This window comes from Rhamphochromis sp. 'chilingali' (assembly GCF_963969265.1).
Source record: "Rhamphochromis sp. 'chilingali' genome assembly, chromosome: 4".
In the NCBI taxonomy this organism is placed as follows: Eukaryota; Metazoa; Chordata; class Actinopteri; order Cichliformes; family Cichlidae; genus Rhamphochromis; species Rhamphochromis sp. 'chilingali'.
The window spans coordinates 14,515,491-14,535,278 of record NC_137948.1 but is presented as its reverse complement, the minus strand read 5'-3'; the positions used below and the strand labels follow the sequence as shown (position 1 = coordinate 14,535,278).

The window sequence follows — 19,788 nt, the reverse complement described above, 5'->3', positions numbered from 1 at the left end:
TAATTTCCATTTAGCTCTACAGGTTATTATACTAAATATAATCATAACTTCACAAAACATCAATGCAAATGTTGATATAAATGTCATCAAGATTTACTGCTTGGTTGGGAAAATACCTGCTGATGCCCAGCAAGGCCCAATCCAGCGCCACCTAAAAATACCTTCAAGCAAACACTGATGTAATTTTTCAGACATACTCTATGAGTGGGTGCAAAGCAGGAAGCTAAGTATGCGAGAGACGGTGTGGCAGACCACAGTAATGCAGCCGTGTCTGACTGTCTGACTATTCGAGCCCTGCATCAGCTGAGGTCAAAGGCAACAGGGCTGTGAGTCTTATTTAAATGAAGTGTATAGGATTACAGTTTGCATCCCAAATCTGCTCCATGCATCTAATACTGCAGACTAAACATGCTGTTACTACAGAGAGGATGAATCTGAATCATGAAACAACAGAAAGAGTGCAGAAATGTGAGGTACTCTAGCGAGCAAGCTTCCAGCCAGCGTTTTTTTGTCACTGGAGTTAAAAATCAAGAAAAATATTGTCTGCCACATCACATAATTTTTTCAGCTGCTGTTTACGACATTGCGGCCTGAAGCACCAAAGGCTGAGCTGAGGTCAGGATAATAAAAATGGAGCACATGTCTGCATTAGCTGCAGTGCAGTGAGTCAAAAAGAACATGAAATTTTTTTAAAGAGCTTCAGGATCGGTAGAAAGATTTTTTTGGAAAGATCATCAATGTTTGATGGCGTGAAGTGGGCAGTAAATCTGTCAGAGAGAAGGAGTTGACAGAGTTTATATTTGTTCCATATCTGATCTGCCTTCCTCTGTGTCTTTTTAAAAAAAAAGTCATAATTTTTTTTCCCCCACTCTATAGTCAGAATCTCTTCATTGTTTTTGAGTGGCCAAGAATTTCATTCTGTGTCTGTGTGACAGAAAATGACAGGAACATTAATTGTGGTAGTGGAAGGAAACACAAACAACAACTGCTTTTCTTTTCCAATATGCACACAAAATTTCCTGTTGTGCTCTCTCCTCCTGCGGTATGCATACTTTTGTTAAAACCCACGGACTCTCACTGAAATCAATTCTTGCTGCTCTGAAATGGAGTTTCATGCCGTACTTAAGTGCGTGCTTCTATGTTATAGACCTAGGAAGTAGGAGGAAAAGTTGAAGAAAAAAAAAAAAAGGTATCTGATCTCAACTTGGCTGATCTCTCTTTCGAGGTCATCTTGTGCATGACTGGATGACTTTTTTAGATGTCTCAGTGGAAGTCACTTTCTGTATCCTTACACTTGCACTTCTGTGATGTGAGCTGGATCTCCTCCAGAGTGTCAAAAAGATTCTTCAACTTTAATTTTATTTAGTGGAAGTGGAAAAGCTTACTGGGAGCCAAGTGTTACGAGTGGGACAGGTGGTGGGGCAAATATTTTGTTGGTGTGTTCTCAGTGTGCTCGATGTTTGTGAGTGTAATGTATTCAGTATATTTTGAATAGAAATATAGAAAACTATTCGGCGCGTATATAAAACAGGTCCGCGGCTCTGAACCGTAGTAAAGGGACCTCTGGCTAATACGTCGGGTTCTGTGTCGGGCTCGTAACCGAAAACTAGCTTTACTTTGTTGTCTGGGTCAACTTTGCTAGCGAGAGACAGAGAGAGGCGTTGAAAGGCTGCTCCAACGGGACTTATTGTTTCTGAGGAAAACACGAACACAGTGTACAGTCGAGTCTTAATAGCTTACTTACTGCTGGGCTCGTCAGACACTCTTTTTGGCTGCAGTGGTTATTATTATATTTACATGCTTCCATCTCCCGTTTCTGCTCGATGACAGCTCGTACTTTTCGACTCTGTCCTTTCTTCCTCCCCTCGTGCTCACAGACACATAACGGGTATGGCAGTCCATTCTCCCTGCAGCACAGACTACACTGCCCATGAGGCTACATTCTTTAGGGTGATGCCTGTAACACTCTGCCTATTGCCTTCATATTAAATAATTTTTGAATAATAATTTTTAAAAATATTTCTTCACGTCATTATGCGGGCCACAAATAGAGGTGACATGGGCCACGAGATTGAGACACAGGCATTAGAGGCTCTTAATGTGTGTTTTGTTTGAGTGGAATTATCAAAAATAGAGAGGAGGGCATAACCTAACATATGAGTCAGTTTTAGATTTAATCATAAATCGTACAGTTCAAGTCATCATACTGGGACTTCCAGGGAGAGATCGAAACAAGCAGCTGTACTGGAAGCTGTCTGGGTATGCACAGAAAGATGGCCTTGAGGAAGAGATCAGCCAACTTTAAATTAGGTATTTTCATAATACCTTAAATGCAGTTTGGGGGCTAAATATTCTTAAAAGTAGATAATATCCAGCAATACTGTTTGGAAATAACAGTGAAGCTTGGCCCTTTCTCTGCCAAGAGTGTGTGAAAGACAAGAGGCGCTTGGTGACTTCTGACTTGCTGCCGACCAGAATTCGCTAAAATAAAAAAAGCAAATCAAAGTAGATGTCACTGCATACGGATCATGAGTGATGACTGAAACAGGTTGCTTTTCAGTTTACAGATTTTCCAAAGAAAATGCTACATATTATATCTTTAAATCCTGACAGCGATAAAAGAAACAGGTCCTGGTATGAAGTCAGCAGAAAAATCCAACACCTTTTCAGGACAGAAACGTTCAAGGTGGAAGCACAAAGGGGATTAAAAGAAAAATACACAACAAGGAGGAGGAGATGTAGAACAAAAACAGTGGTGGTGGTTTGACTGGTTGTTCTACTAGTGTTTACATACCGGCTTAGTAGACAGAAACTTAACGAGGCTGATACTCCCAAATGTTTCGACGAATCTGCTTCACTCGTGCAATATGTGTAAACAGCCTGGTGTGGCATTCGTGCATGTGCCTATGCAGCCTCTGTATTACTGCCTGCTGTTGTTTGTGTACATGCCGTCACAGTTCAGCCTCTCACCCAGTAAGAAGTTCAACATTTATCACCACTAAGAAAATGTTGTGTTTCAGTGCCAAAAGTAGAAAAGTGACTAATACTGAACATATTCCAATTTTGAAGAAAAATAAATAAAATTAAATAAAACACTGATTTTGAAGTGCGTTTACTTTTTCCTGCCACGGTGACTTTTCTACTTGAGTACATCAGGGTAGTAATTAAAAGCAATGTTGCCAGTTTTTGGTTATGGTCAGAAATAAAGGAGCAGCTTTAAGGAAGCAGATACTATCTGAGCTGAAATTGTTTTTACAACTGTGCAGTTTTACATATGCGAGGTATACCACCGGACCATCACACGCCAAAGTTTTAAAGCCCAATTAAAAATGTAATCCAGCCAATATTCGACTAGGCTCTCTAAACTCCCCCCCCCCTCTCCCTCTGTAATTGTACCTAATAAAAATACAAATAAAGACAACAAGTGCTTACTTTTACATACAATAACGTATTCGGATATTACATATTTCGGCAGAGCAGAACATTGCCCTTGCTGTGACACAAAATTGCAAACGGACTGTCCTTCAGTTTTATTTTCATTAATATCGTGTGCATCACTGCAAAAGCTGCAGTACAAATGACAGCTTATTAATTTTTCAAAGCTCTAAAGTGTTGTCTGGACTCAAATCGCACCTAATAAGGAGTCAGACAAGCGGTTAACGATGCTGACTGTGGATAACATAACTGAGCTTCAAATCACAACCAGAGGCTGTTCTGACACATATGGATACTATTTGACCAAATGACCAGATGTTGATTTCCCAAACATGTCTATCGTGCCAGCCGCTATTATTGCAAGAGGTTTTGACTAAGATTTTCTACCAAAAAAGCAAAGACGGAAAAATCCCTACATCTCTCTGTATGCTCCTCTTGTTCTAATAATCCCCACTGCACACGCTGAAAGTCGTAAGTAAAGTAAAGAGACCTCCCTGACAGCCAAAATACTTCCTAAAATTTAGTCTGTCGTGTCTACAAAAATACCACAGACAATTTTGGTGTAATTTTCACTAAATTATGCGTCCGGCCTGCGTCTTCTGTTGAAGAATAAAAGAAGATTTGTGCTAAGCTAGCAGCTGCTTCGCTAACATGTGTTTAGTATTTTCATGAGTGAGGTTTGGCTTCATTGGGTCAGTGTACTAAGCGCTGATCTTCCATGGAGGCAGGCTGCTGACAGACTAGACGAGCATAATGAAAGATGAACTGACAGTTCTCCGATACGGACAGCAGGCCAGAGAGTGTGCGTTTAATACTTGCATGGCATCCAGTTGAAAGGTAACCTTGAGAAAAAAGATTCGCACATGTTTACAATAACACAAGCAGACATGCTCCCCCTTTGGATGCCATTTTCTCTCATGGTATTATAACAGTGCAAGTCTGTGTGTATATAGTATGAAAGCCTATGTGCCCTGTGGACAGTTTATCTGTACGTTGCAGATTATGAATGCTCATGTTCTTCTCTATGCATGTCTGTGTTTTTGTGTGCATTTGTGGGTTACCTGAGGTTAGTGTTTTGGCTGTCCATGGCCACACGGGAACCATTTGGACTTGGGCTGCTGGAGAAAGCAGGAAAGAGGAAAAGACAGAGAAAGACAAAAGGGGGGAAATGAAGAAAAGGACATAAAAGAGAAGGTGAATGGCAGAGAAGAGTATTGGAGCATTGAAAACATCAGGGGATGGGATTAAAAAAGGAACGGAAAAAGAGGACAGACGTGAAAAAGGACAGAATAAAGGACATAAAGAAAGAGAATGTAGGTAAGATCAAACAAGAAAAATGGTGTAAAACAATCCAAAACATGGACAAAATAAAGAAAGCAAGATTTTTAAGGTTATAAACAAATAATAGGATAGAGTGTTAACATAAAAGAAAAGAAAAACACGACAGAGGAAGTGATAAGGAGGAACAAAACAGCAAAAAGAGTGAGTGAACCATATACATATTCATTGCTGGTGGATTAAACAATGTAAGCAAAACACATCCTCTCTTCTGTTGGTTACTCCATACACATGATGACAGGAGTACTGTTGATTTCCACTAACACAATGAGCGGGAAGCTCATTTTAAAAATATTAAGCCATTAATGTCCCTCTGCTTCAAATACAAAGATGTCAGAAAGCTAAAACAAACCTTAGCAGTGCAATAGGCACAGTGAGGTCAGCACTCAATGACGATGAAACGTTGGACTTCTTTTAGAAGAAGAAGAATATAAATGATGTCTTAAGCAATGAAAATATCTACTTTATTTTACAGTCATATCCTTGATCAGACTTGTTACTTTAATGGTTACCTGGTTTCCAAATAGCTGAGGGTGCTTTACAGAAACTACCATCAGTGAATTATGTGTTTCAGTCACCGCTACGCTCATTACCTTATGATTATAGAGGGACAGCTAATAAAAGGCTACAACAACTATATACCTGCATACTTCCAACATATCTAACTTCATTCTTTGGCATCTGACAGTTGTATGGAAATGTTTGATTCTTATATTACAGAGTGAACAGTACACAATAAAAGCAAGCATTTGTCTGTGCATACCACCACAAACCTAAACAACAACCATGGGACTGCTCTCAAAACACTCTTGAACAATTGTTAAACTCACTTGAGCACTAGATGCAGGTTAGCAGACAGCCGTGGGTCTGTGAACTGTGTTGTTCGATTGTTGTGGTCAACAAAGTAGACACGGCCGGTGGCAGTGTTTCTGATCTCCCAGCCGGGTGGCAGTGGGCCAAGCTCCTCACAGTTTACATTGCTTAAGTCCCTGAACCAAAAAAAAAGATTAAACTGTTACAAATTCACTCATGTTGCATTGATCAACCCTCTTTAATATAAGTAGCTGGATAGCACTGACACCATTAACTCGAGGCAAGATGAAAACGTTTTGCTACTATGATCATAAAAATAAAAAAACCAATAACTTAAGTGCTGTTCCTTAACTACAAAGTCGTGTCATTAGGTAGCATGCATATGCAGCTACAAGTGGTGAGAATGAAACTTTTACAGGATGCAATCTAAAAACAGGCAGTGCTGGTGCAGAGGTGTACGAGGAGACGACCTTGAAGGGCAGATGGGTCGTGCCACATACCTACTACAATTAATACACTACCAACTACAGTAAAACCAAATAACTGTTCATACAGAATTTTATATGAGGGACAATTTGTTGACATATTTGATGATAGTTGTGTTGTGTGATAATAAAATAAAGTGATAACCTGTAACAACACTGTTGTTACCACTGAAATTATCATTTTGCCCAAGTCCTTGTTCTTATTTCTTGATTCTCCTTCTGTCTTGCAGAGTGACATTTCTGTTAGCAGAAACTAAAGTTGCGATCTGGGACAACGCTGTAGCCTGAGGAGCTTCTGTGCCTTTCCTTGTGTGTGAATCCATCGTCCTTGTGTGAAGTGAGGACACATCACTCAGGCACAAAGCACATGCCTGGCTGCACTCATCGCAGATACTGGGTCATTTTAGCAGCTCTGTCCAAAATGACCAAACCCAGAGGTTTATGCTCTCAGTCGGATGCTATGTGAGCAGAAGCTACATCGAGGTGTAGCCAAAAACATAACGCAACAGAGCTGCTTGTAATCTTTGGGGAATTAAGCAGAGAACTGTTGAGAGTTGGTGAAAAAGCATGATTGAATGCAGAACCATTGGCTTATAGTTTGGTCAGTTCAACAAATGCAAAAATGCTCTTCCAACTCCGCATCAGACCCAGGGGTTGTCCGTTTGGCTGACACCGAGTCTGAAATTTGACTAATAAGAGTGTTTTTGAACACGAAAAACAGCAACAAAGGAAGAAATAACGTCTAATTCAACCAAGTCAACTCCAGTTTGCTCTTGTCAGTTTTGCAGTTTTGTGTCAGGTTTGATACTAGGAATCGAACAAAAAAAAGACAACACACTCATTTCAACACACATTGAAATCAGTGTGTTGTTAATTCCAGTACAGTCATATATATTAACAACTGCATATGCCTTATCAAATAGGAATTGAAAAGGGTTTTTACAAGTAAAGGCACAATGAAGATGAAAAGAAATATATGAACACAAATGAGTTACCTGGGCACCCGGGGATCATGCCATGTGCTGACTCCAGTCTGTGTATGGAGGAAGTAAACTTGGCCCTGCTGAGTTGTTCTTTGTTCTGTAACAGAGAGGAGATTCATTTGTCAAAAAAGGCCAAAAAGAGCACAGAAAAAAAGCTTGGGACTGTTTGTGGGACCGATGTTCTGCAGTCTACATGGGTATAAGCAAGGATAGGGAGTTTGTGTATTCTGGAGTAGGAGAAGTCTGTTTATAATTTATGTGACAGCCAAACTGCTGGGACACTGTTGACCTAAGAGTTTCTTAAGGTGTGTGCCAATGTAATCAATTAGTTCCTCTTCAGTCTCCAATAGGTGTATCCCAAGGGGATGGGAAAAATAAAATGTGAGGGAAATGTATCAAAGACTTCCATGAATGTTTTTCCTTGTGGACAGTTCGCTGATGCATCCTAGTTGCCTTATTTCACTTAAAGGTTTGTGCGTGCTTTGAAAGTAATCCACCCCCGTTAACCTTCAGAAACAAAGGAAATGGAAAGTTAAATGCTTTCATGTCGCCAAACCCACTAATTCGTGTGTAAACAACCAGAAGAAATCAAAGGGGAGTGACACTCATTTGTAAGCTATCATTAGCTCATTGAATCTGTCCAGCGCATAGATGAATGGAGAGCAACTGTGTGAATGTTGGCATAAAGTCAGTGCTGCAGTGGTGGGGTATTCATGTGTATATTCACCAGCTAATCCATTACTAACTCCCACTCCAACTTCCTACTGGCAAAACACATTCCCTCTCTCCCTCTTATTCTCTCTCACCACACCCAGCCAGTAGTTCAGAGGGTTCAGCTAAGGAAGAAAGCTCTTGAGTTGTTGGGCATCAGTGACTCACTTTGTCCAACCTCAGCCAGTCTCAGTGGACACAGCAGGACCTTTCAAAGGGGGCACAGATCCAGTAGTGTCATTCCCAAGCACTGGCATATAAGCACCACACTTAAAATAATAATTTATTTTACAGAGACTGTGGCTATTGTGGGGTCCACTGTGGCTGACTGTGAGAGAAGAGCACTTCTTTGCAAAGAAATCTTTCCCACGTTGGAGAGGGCAAAAAACAAACAAACAAAAAAATAAACCCCAAAAACCATTTCTCTGTTATTTTCCCCCAAGTACTTGCATGCTGTAAGCAAATCCAGCTTAAAGAATAGACCAAAAAAACAAAAAAACAAAAAAAAAACCCAACCTAAAGTCTCTTCTTGGAGTGAAACACTGAGCTATGAAAAGGATTCCCACCTTCTTTTCGTTGTGGGAATAATTGCGTGCAAAGCCAAAACATTCCAATAGTTAAAACGAGGAGAGGTGAGGAGAGGAGCCGAGAGGAGAGGAGAAGAGGAGCAGTAACACAAACTAAGGCTACGTTCACACTGCAGGTCTTAATGCTCAATTCCGATTTTTTGATCAAATCCAATTTTTTTATCTGCTTATTCACACTACAAATAAAATGCGACAGCAAACGCGCTCTAGTGTGAACGCTCAAAGCGGCCCGCATGCGCAAAAGACATCACACACAACGCGCTCTGTTTAGACCCAGAGCAAACAATATTGTTTGACTGATGGCCCTTAATGTGAAGACTTTGGACTTTACGTTTCCCAATTTTTGCTTCAAGTTATTTTGTTATTTACATAATAATGTAAATAACCTAATAATTATCCTTATTGCTGTTTTAGAGAGGAGCGGTGCTTCAAAGGTTAGTTGCAGATTTCTGTCAGAATCTGCAGATTATACAGTACAAATAAAATGTTCACGTTGTCTTCCCAACAGTTTCACTGACATCTACACGGGATGGCCAGGAAGCGTTCGCGCTGATAATTGGCGTCTGTCTTGTGTCAGTGACGTAAAAGACGGATTTAATGCGACTTGACGGTTCAAACAGCAGTCGCTTTCTAAAACATCGGATATGTATCGGATTCAGTACCACATACGAAAGTGACCCACATCGGATTTGAAAATATCGGATTTACACTGTCATACCATGATCGGATATGGGTCGCATAGGGTCCCCAAAAAACAAAAAAACAAAACAAATCTCATTTGATGCGCTTTCGCCTGCAGTGTGAACGTAGCCTAAGTGATGACTGCAGTTGTCACGATGTGCTTCTGCAGGGTGGGGGTGGGAAAGGAAAGAGGCGAGAAAGTGTGAATAAATCGAATGACGGGACGGGAATACAGGAAAAGACAACAAAGGGGAAGTTAGAAAGCTATTTAAATGAGATTCTCATGAAAAGAAAAAAAAAAAGTGCCCCCAGGCAACAAAGAAAACACTCGCCCCAGGATCAGAGCGCCACGTCTTTCATCTGCATACCTTGGATATTTGGGGTTGGGGGGGTGGACTGATTTTGGATTGCACTTTTGGATGTTCCAAAATGCACTTTTTTAGTTCAACGAACATGGGATTTGGTAACCGCTCTAGTCTGAAACAACAGCTGTGAGAACGTAGTAGCTGACAGTATAATCACACCAGTACAATATAATGTGATGTCAATGAGGCAGCTTTCACTTAGTGGTAACAATAAGGAATTTAAATATAAAACAGTAATTAATACTAGATTTGTATGCATTTCCTGCTTTGCCATGTCTATATTTGTATACAACAAAGAGGCAGAAGAAAAAATCTGATGAGTTGGATGAGGTTTTGGCTTATACTTGTCAAGTTCATGCTGACCGTAGAAAGAAACTCCATCTTTCTTTAATGTCTCTAAAAGTTGTGAGGCATCACAGATACAGCATTGGTCTTCATTCATTATGACACAATAAGCATTCCTGACCAAAGCAACTCCCTACAGCGTCTGGTTTAGGCCATTAGTCTGAACCACCGATGTGTTAATACTAAGGCTACGTCCACACGTACACGGGTATTTTTGAAAACGGAGATTTTCCGTTTTCGTTTTAAAAAATAATCCCGTCCACACATAAAGGCAGAAATGAAGGAAAACGGTGCTATGAACATGCCAAAGCAGCAGGTGGCGCTATATTCCTAACCGTGTAGAAATGTTGGCCAATCAGAAGTCTAGAAGCCTCGCTGGGAAAAAGTAAACAAAGCTGGGGCATAGAAGCAGAACTGAGTCGTATGTGTGGAGGGACAGTAACTGTGTGTGTATATGTAAGCATTTAAACACTGCAGAGAGTACAATTAACAGTAACAGTATTGTAGAAATTCATTTCACCAAAACAATAACGTGGCGCACACTGTGACGTCAAAAAAGGCGCACATCTTTGACGCTGCGTTTTCTCAGTTTTTCTCGTAAATGCAAAAACTGAGTTTTAGAAAATATCCACCCTGGCCGGAGTTTTTAAAATTCTCAGTTTTCAGTGACCAAAAACGCTGTTAACGTGTGGACGAAAGGTGCAAACGCATAGAAAAATCTGCGTTTTCAAAAATACCCGGGTACGTGTGGACATAGCCTAAGTGTGTGCATTTGTGTGTCACTCCACTGTCTCTCACCATAACCCTCAGGCAAATCTGGCGGCGTATGTAGGTGTGTTCGACTCATGTAGTTACGATGCCGCTGCGATCGAACCCTTCGCTCCTGGATCCGCTGTTCGCCCGGAGGGCCACTCGCCTCTGCCCCATTAACGGGCGTCATCACTGGGGTGTTTTCATCCACCACGCAGCTCAATGGACGCCCTGATGGGCTGGAGTACTCTGATGCTGGTCTGGAAAAGAAAAGAAAGGGCACATGGTCAAAGTGGGGTGATAAGGGGTTTGTATTTCACTTTTGCCTCCATTTTCAAATCACATTCTATGAATCGGTACATACTCTGACAGTATATTTCTTGGCATATCTGAAATAGCTAATCCTATGTTTGAAAGAGCATTTCTATTCCATCTTGCTATAAACTGGGTGAATAACTGAAAAGAACAATGTGTGCTTTTATTCCTACAAGTCGTATGTGTGACTCCAAGAAACAATTTTTTGGTGAAGTGATAAATGGTTGGCTTTTAGTTTTGGTGAATTTAAGCAAATGTTTACCATGCTTACCAGCAAAGCTGTGTTTTCTGTTAAGTCTCAGAAGCAGCAACTTGATCTCTTTTTGGTAAGCACACAGACACATGGATAGCATCTTTGTTGCAAAACACTTTGTTTCATATGCTCTCTTGAAGATAAATGTGTTTTATGATAATGCTTAAGCTTTGAATAATATCAGTGATTATGGGTTGCATAAAAAAAAAGAACAAAAAGTCATGAGACTACAGTCTGTGTCAGCATGTTAAGAGCGGGACTTGCAAACAGATATCTGATAAGGAGACACAAACACAGACAGGCTGGCTTACTGGCAGTCATTGTGTGTGCAGCCTGTCTGACCACTGTCTGGCTGTCCAGAGTTACTGACGCCTTGGCTATCTAAAGTCTTGGACCCACAACCCCTCCAAATGCTCTTCCTCCTCCCATTTCCTCTTTCACTGTGCTTATTTTTTCCCCCCCCATCTCTGCATCGACTTTCCTTTGTCCCGTCTTCATGTTCTACCCCTGGACAAGTGTCCCCTCACGACAACCTAATTCATCAACTCTCACTTTGTCATTGCATCCTCCTACACAGTCCTACCTACTCGTCTTCCTCCTTAAATTCATCATTTCCTCCTCCTCCCCCAAATCCACACCGCTTGACCTTTTCCTCACCATTATTTCCTGCCGTTCCAACTGTGTTCCACTCTGCTGTGTAGGGGTGACTAAAGATGTGAAGCAAAAGTGGGTGAGGTGGTCCAGGGTGTTATTTGCTTACACTCCTAATGGCTCCACTGATACGGGCCAAGTAGGAAGGCGACAGTTGTTCCTGTAGCAACGGGGGCCAAATGAAGCCAGGCTGCCTGAATGGCTGGATAGTTTATTTAGCCATTTGTGTCCGTGTGTGTTGGGGTGGAGGACTAAGGAAACTGAGAGCATTATCAACAGACTGTTTTTGTTGTGTTGAAGTGGATTTTCTTCTCAAAGGGGAAGTGAGGAAGGAGTACAACCACTTTCTCAGATCCTCGTGCAAGCTCTCTATAAAATTTGCTTTGGATTAAATTTGCATTCTTGCTGTATGTAAGGTAAAATTAAAGTGCAGGTACATTGGTATTCTTTTTAATATCCTACATAGATTAAGGTATGCTAAAACTAAAGACGTGTACATATGTACCTGGTTGGCCTCTCCCATTGTGTGGTGCGTGTGATGTGGTTCAGGTACTGTATCCTTCCAGAGGCCGTCCTCCTCTCTTCCCAGCTGTTTCATTGTACACAATGACACAAAGTTAATATTCACCATTTAAAAAAACTAAACAACACGAAACAAACAAACAAAAAACCCCACACAACATTACTTCATTTGTTAAAAGGATAATATTCAAAAGTTACTACTTAATTCAATCAAATGGACAAACTCCAAATACAAAAATAAGGGTTTTTTTAAAATTAAAAACAGAACTAATAGCCAACAGGATAGATAAAATGTCTGAGGATACTGACCCGTCAGGTAAGTCATTGTCAAATAGACGACTGCAGTCTACCACTGGTCCTCCAGAACCGATGCGATCTCTGGACTGAAGACTTACTACAGTTTAAGACGAGAAAGATAATACAGCAGCAATTTTACTCACTATAAGGCTCAAAGTAAATTGAGCATTTTGTATTCTGTTATGCGTTTGTGTCACTTAAGCCATTTTCACACATGCACTTTTCTCATATGCAACCAGCAAAGCTGCATAATATAAGACAACAAATGTCAGATGGCGTTGGATTGGACATTAAAGAGTCTTTAACCTGCCAGCTTGTGAGTATAAAGTCAGTGTAATGTGAAAGAGATGTTATTCGCCTCCTGAAGGCAAGCTGTAGAAATGTATTTTCACTTCAGGGTAACATCTCTATTTACATTTCAATACTTCTGTTTCTGAGACCAACGCATGGAGCTGATGATCTGAGTTATTTGCATAATGGTAAATGCAGGTGTTAGAGACAATGCCAGGTGGTAACTGTACTTCGTGCACAGGCAAATGGGAAACAATACCCACACACTTAAACAAGCAGTTTATGCAGTGATAACAGTATTTCTTACCTACTATCTGTCCTCTCACAGTATCATTGTCATTTGGGCCCAGTTTATTCAGGTCAAGTCTCTGATCTGCAAACAAAATAGAAAAACGGATTCAGCATCTGCTGCATGTTTAACCTTTAAAAGTGTACCTCGAGGAGTCATACCAATAATGACACTAAGGAAAAAAAAGAAGTTGTGTAGGTAGCACAGGCTATAAATACAAGATTGTTATAACTACTCTGATGTAAAAAATAAATAAATAAATAAATAAATAAATAAATAAATAAATAAATAAATAATCATCATCATCATCATCATCATCATCATCATCATCATCATCATCCGGGTTTAAACCCATAAGCTGAGCATTTGTTACGGCAAAACCAGATGACGCAAGCGAGGACTTTGAATTGTGGCAAAAAGTTGAGCCAGGATTAGCATTTTTTGTCTGCGTTTTAAATAGTGCAAGAAACCACTGCTTCACTTAAAAGCCCATATTTCTGTGCATGTACAGAGAATACTTCAAATGTCCCTATAATGTTTTTCTAAGTCTGTAAATTGGATCGCCGCTGGTTTCAAATGAGTGGTGATAACCCAATTTTTAACATGCAGCAAATGTAGCTATGTCTGGACACAAACTGTAATTAGCCTTGTTGTTTCTGAGTAAGTAAGAATTCACTGTCTGCTCAGGAAGGGGCAGTGGTGCTAGACACATAATCCAAGTCACTGAACAAGATCCAGACACAGATACACTCATCTACACACACACACACACACACACACACACACACACACACACACACACACACACACACTAGATCCTACAAGGAGATTTGGACATATTCCAATTGACCAGTGCAGGAGTAATATCAATTAATTTTCATTAACAACACAACGGATGTGTGTACAGGTGTGTGTGTTGGCTAAACACAAGACGTAGGTTGAGTGTAAAATAAACAGAAATATGCAGAAGAGAGTGTGAAAGAAAGCAAGATAAAGGGACACTCCAGCTCACCATAAGCCAACTCTTAAGTTGTCATGTCTTTGGTTTGTGTGCATGACTTATTTTGCACATTAAATCGTTTAAATGGGAAGAAGCATATAGCTCATTTCTATAATGCCTGCGGGTTTGTGTGAGAACAAGTGCATCTGTTCCAGATATGTGTCTAGACTAAACAAGGATGGTTTGAGCCTTACATGGCCAGAATAGTAAGCAGATTTTTTTTCTTAAATAAGAGAGGAGGAAAAACAGAGAGACAGAACATTTAAAGACCTTTAACCACAAGCCCTCACCACACCATTCAATTCCTCAGAGCTTTAAAAGCTGTGTGCTGCAATAGACTAAACTGCATAAATATGTGTCAATGTGCACATGCAGAGCCACATGTTTAATTTAGTCGCTTCATTTAGATAATGCACAGCTGTCTGGACATGTTTGCCATGTCTGCATGCATGTGTAAAAACTGTAGAATCAACAGTATCACTATCAGCACATCAGGAAAAATAACAAGACGTTGCATCAACAGTATCAATACCAAGAACAAAAAGCAAAGTTCAAAGTGAGTGTACCAATAGTAGTAAGGCAAGTCATTTTGAAAAACTGGTGGTCTGTGTGTCTGTGTGTGAGTGTGTTAGTGAGTTTGTGGGTACAGAAATGAGGCAGATGACTTAGAGGTTTGTGTCTGTAATGCTAAAGCAGGAAATGAGTTCAGTGTAAAGCCAAACAACCTTCTAGTAAACTAGGCAACCATGCTGGATACCCTTTTGCAAGACTGTGCAAGAGCAGTGTGTGTGTGTGTGTGTGTGTGTGTGTGTGTGTGTGTGTGTGTGTGTGTGTGTGTGTGTGTGTGTGTGTGTGTGTGTGTGTAGGGGAAGTTTTGTAAGGGTTTTGTGTTTATACTGGATGGCAGAGTGTGCTATGTGTATGAATATGACTTGCAGGAACTCAGACAATTCCAGTAATGCCTTTTTGTGTGTTTGGGTTGTTTTTATGTTTTTGCCTGTGTATGTGCACATCTTGGTTAGACCACAGAGTGGGCTCCATTCATGTGTCTAAATATGAATTCATGTATCTGCACAACACAGGAGGAGGACAAAGGCATAAAGCAAGGACCTGTCACAGAACATGCTTCCCTGTCCACTTTCTGTGGCTGAGATAAAGTATAATTTCTGCCATGTTGACTGCACAGTAAGTGGCTTGTCTGGAGCCTAAACTGTCTGCCTCTGGAAGTGGATAAATTTAAGTCCCCCGTCATAGTGAGGTAAAAGTATTGCACCAGGCTTTCTTAGGTTGTCAAGGTCCCTTTTGTGGCAACAATAATGCTGTTGTGGTTTTCGGAGGATTAGGGGGAATTTCATGAGCCAGAAATACCATTTAGCAAATCCAGAAAGGTGCTGGAAAGTATTCTGAATGCTTATGTGAAGTATTTAGCTTGACAGTTAGAAGCTGGAATAAGAGGCTGTCGCATCTGGGCCAACCAAACTACAACTGCTTGCATTCATGGAATTCATGCATTAATAGCTTCAATATTGCAGTTTGGATTAACAAAACACTTCAGTAAGTGACATTATTTGACAACTCCATAAGAGTTTTTTTTTGGAGAAAGACAAGCAGACTGGAACAGAGAAAAGGTTGGATACATATAAAAAGGGATAAATGTAACTCAGTGTGGTCTGGTACAAGTCTGACGGCCTGTGTTTAGGGCAGGCCAGGAAGACAGATTGAAGGAAAAGATGAGAATGACTGGAAGGAATGTTAATTTGATAGTCTGGACTTTGGTTAAGGGTATACGTGTCTGGTACTGCCAAAAAGTTAGGCAGGGTTAACAGGCATTTGGAATGCACAGAATATATTTGAAATAAAAGACCGTAACAGTGAGGTGACGGTCTTAAGCATGTAGATTAAGAACTGCTCATTTGAGAATGTGAGCATCTGTACAAGTATGTTGGGATCTTGTTCTGGGGCAACCAGTGATTATCTCATGCCATCATCAATCAGCAGCATGTTTCTTCCTCTTTTTTTTTCCTGACAAGAAAGTCATTTTGCTTTAAATAGAACTATTGGCACTGATTTGGTCACAGGAGCCAGATGTCTGCAGCAAAAAATATTTGTGATATGTTATAAGGAGTTGCCATAAATCTCATAGCAATGAATGGCTGGCATATATGCTGTAGCAGGTTGCAGGCTAGGACACAGCTCACATGCTGCATGCCTACTGTAGCAGCAGGCATGCTATCTATTGCTGCAACCAACAGAGGCACAGGAAAGACGAGTGTCAAGTCTGAAACCTAGGCTGTCTGGAGACATTTGGTTTGATTCACACATTTGTTTATGTGCGATAAGTTCAGTGCAGAATGTGTGAACAAAGGTTAACCTGGCATACCTAACTGAATCACACTTCAATAACAATCCTGACAGGTCACCTTATGGCAAAAGATGTACAAAAACAGAACACTGACCTGTTTTCAGTCAATGCGAAAGAAACACCTAAATTCATACTTACAATAATACAAATAGCTACTTACAGCCCGTGTCTTTGAGTCTGTTAATGGCATTGGACAGGAGGCGTACACAGCCCAGGAAACCCGCGCCCTGCTTTTTGTGGATCTTCTTGTGGTTCCATACACTGATGGTTATGGAGTCGGACTTTCCAATGTATCTGATGGGGTGAGAGAAAGAAAGTGAAAAAAAGACAGGTCAATAAAATAGAAACGATGAGTAATAACAAAGCTTTTAAGTCTTGACACTGTACTTGGAAAAAAAAGTTCCAAGACGTGTGCTTAGAGGCTCAACCCTTAAGAAGAGTGATATGAAATTGAATGAACTCACAAGTTAAAATAACCCTGCGCTCCAGAGATTTCCTAAAAATTATTACAGTTACTAAAAACTAAGCCAAAAAGAAGAAACACAAAACCATAACCTTCCATTTTACATGTACTTCTCTCTGAACCTGTCACAGAGTTTTAGATGTACACTTTGTAATGAGGCTGATTAGTGCATCACATTTAAAAGTAACTTCTGTCCCTGTGTGTGTGCGTGTGCGTTTGTAGAATCAGCACCGCTGAGGCCAGTCTAGTCGTGGTTTAAGGAACAGAGGAAGTCCCCGCGATGTGCTTCACCGCTGTCTGAGGCTTAGACAGCTCTTACAGTAAACACAATATTCAAATGCACAATCTCACATTCACTAACACACACGTAATTACAGTCTAGCAGCTGTTTTGCTATTATGCTGCATCGCAGTGGCATGGAGGGGATTTTCCTGCTCAACACATCAAAACATATAGGTTTGGTATAAAAGCCAAAACAAGGATGTTGGTAAAATGATAAGATATTCTTATGACCAGAATCCAGTAGCACATTGGCACACCGTTTGCTTCCCAGTAAATATTAACGTGTGGTTCACTGCGCATGTTTGTTAAAATCTCACTCTAATACTTTAACACCATTTGATGGCAAATTTTTTGAACGAATAGACCATTTTCTTTGCCACAAAGCATCAATTAAGCTCCAGTTTTTGAACATAAAGAAGAGTTAATTATACAGCATATTTGCCAGGGTGTTGATATTGACACAAAATGATTAGGATCATTAAATTTTCGGTTCTTTAGTTCCTGCTTTTTGTGTGCTGGGGTAAAAAGAAACCATACTTTTTTTTATGTTTTCTTTCTACACAGTGTGGTTTACATTAAACAGGTCTCTGATGCGGAGGTATGCTGTGCAAAGCACCACCTCAAGGCAACAGATTTAGAAGAGAGAAAAAAAAAGCTAAATTGCTGACAAGACTATGAAAGAGTGTCGCAAGATAAGAGAAGTTGAAAAAGTCATTTCCTGACTCACAAAAACATACTGACATAACACTTCAAACAATCTCGAATTTAGCAACAGTGAGGCACTGTCTGATGGTAGTCTGTCTGATGAAAGTTGAGTAAACTTTGCAGGACGGTTTATGACTTGAAATGCTGATATGACACATCTCTAAAGTGTGAATTAACCAAGGCTTCCTGTTTTCAATAGATGATTCCTGGGACAGATGGGATGTGAAAACAAGTGCAGGCCCCTAAAGTTCTCACTGAAAATCCTTGAATTTTTTCCAAAATCTATCTTCATCAATTATTTCTTATTGCTCAAAAGAAAATTGTCTTTATGTTGCTATGCTAACTTCTTTCCCGTAACTCTTCATCTCTTTCATGAATTCAAAACAAACGATGATGATAACATGGAAAAAATACAGAAACTTAAAATGTAAAGAGCATAGAGGATCAATAAGGATTCAGCCCTTGTTTTTGTCACAAATTTTTATTAACAATTTATAAAATCAATAAAATTCTTAACTTGTTGGAGATGACTGACTCGGCATTGTGATCGTCCAATCACATTCTGTGTAAACACAGCCTCAAAAGACGATCTTCAGCTGAACTTTAACACACAGTGTGAAAATGTTGTGTTTTGAACAGTTTTTTTTTTTTCTGTTCTCATCTGTACGAAAAGCACTTTGGCTCAATGTACTGATCATTACAGATAAAAATGAGATACAAACTTTATTGTCAAAACCCAAGTTTAAAGGGTAATTCTACAAAAAAGAAAAGTATTTAAGGAGAAACACTGTTAAATATGCACAGTTTATCACTGTGTTAGGAAACCCTCCCAGAAACCTTTATTTTTGCTCGAATTCTTTGGTTTATTTACGCACTGAGCATCTGACATCATTCTCAATAAGTCACACAGATGCTAGCACGCGCATAACACATGAAGTTAATCTAGTGGTCTGAGGCGCCTTCGTCATGTTTTTATGAAAAAATAAAAAAGGTTACTGGCCTAAATTTGGGACAATACTCTGTGTGTGTCTCTCTCATCCACATACACATTTATGGAAAGAAAAATACAAGGATATTAGCCACAGCAGCAGCAAAATTAGCACTTTTTTATTAAACTATAGGCAGGTAAATTTGATGTAGAGGTAATGCCTGTGTCAAGCGATCTATATTGAGGAGAGTTGGGTTGACAACTACTACCAATATATTATTGATCTGGATGTCAACAAATGCCAGAAGGAATCAACGCTAATGCCATCTATGTGTTCAACACTTTACACATCCTAATTGAACAAGATTTGATTTGTTCCCAGTGATAAAGACGGCTGAATTACATAAGGCTGTACAACACAACATGTACAGAATTTAACGTCTCTTGGGGAAAGGCAGAGGGAGCAGCAAGCAAACCCAATACTCCCAACTAAAGTAATGTGAAGACTTGTACTGAAAAGCCTGGAAATAAGAGGCGAAGCATGAAAAGACAACCTGCCAAAACAAGACCTGCATACTGCAGAGTTCATAAACTTTCAACACTTACTAGATTTTTTTTTTTTTTGTGTCCTCAAATATCTTCTGTGCAGGACACCAAGGTGAATTATAGTGTGTAAATTGTAGTCTAAAATAGCAAATAATTATTTTAGTGTATTTACAATAACAAGGCCCCTGTCAGGACCAGTGTCATGCTGAAAAAGACTCCACCTCCTAAAGCTAGAGGCTGAGGTTGGGGGTGTGGTGAGCTGGCGATCTGCCAAGCCCACACTCCCATTTGCTTTCTGTGGCATGTTAGCCATTTCCTGAACCAGAGGAAGAGGCCAGGGGTCACGGGTGGGGAATACACCCTCTCTGAGACGGTGGGGAAACAGAGAGGG

The 19,788-nt window shown here is 40.1% G+C and overlaps 1 protein-coding gene across 2 annotated transcripts in view; it reads right to left on the bottom strand.

The window, feature by feature from the left end:
- LOC308396271 (E3 ubiquitin-protein ligase SMURF2-like) overlaps positions 1-19,788 on the bottom strand; it is a 62,243-nt gene that overhangs the window by 12,261 nt on the left and 30,194 nt on the right. Inside the window, exons 4-11 of one of the 2 annotated variants that reach the window (XM_080881459.1) lie at positions 16,634-16,767; positions 13,130-13,195; positions 12,544-12,628; positions 12,218-12,301; positions 10,542-10,753; positions 7,067-7,151; positions 5,604-5,762; positions 4,497-4,553 (exon numbers count right to left, since the gene is read on the bottom strand). In XM_080881459.1, coding sequence (XP_080737585.1) covers positions 4,497-4,553; positions 5,604-5,762; positions 7,067-7,151; positions 10,542-10,753; positions 12,218-12,301; positions 12,544-12,628; positions 13,130-13,195; positions 16,634-16,767 — 882 coding nt within the window. The remainder of the gene's footprint in view (positions 1-4,496; positions 4,554-5,603; positions 5,763-7,066; positions 7,152-10,541; positions 10,754-12,217; positions 12,302-12,543; positions 12,629-13,129; positions 13,196-16,633; positions 16,768-19,788) is intronic. The other variant, XM_080881460.1, reaches the window with a different exon arrangement.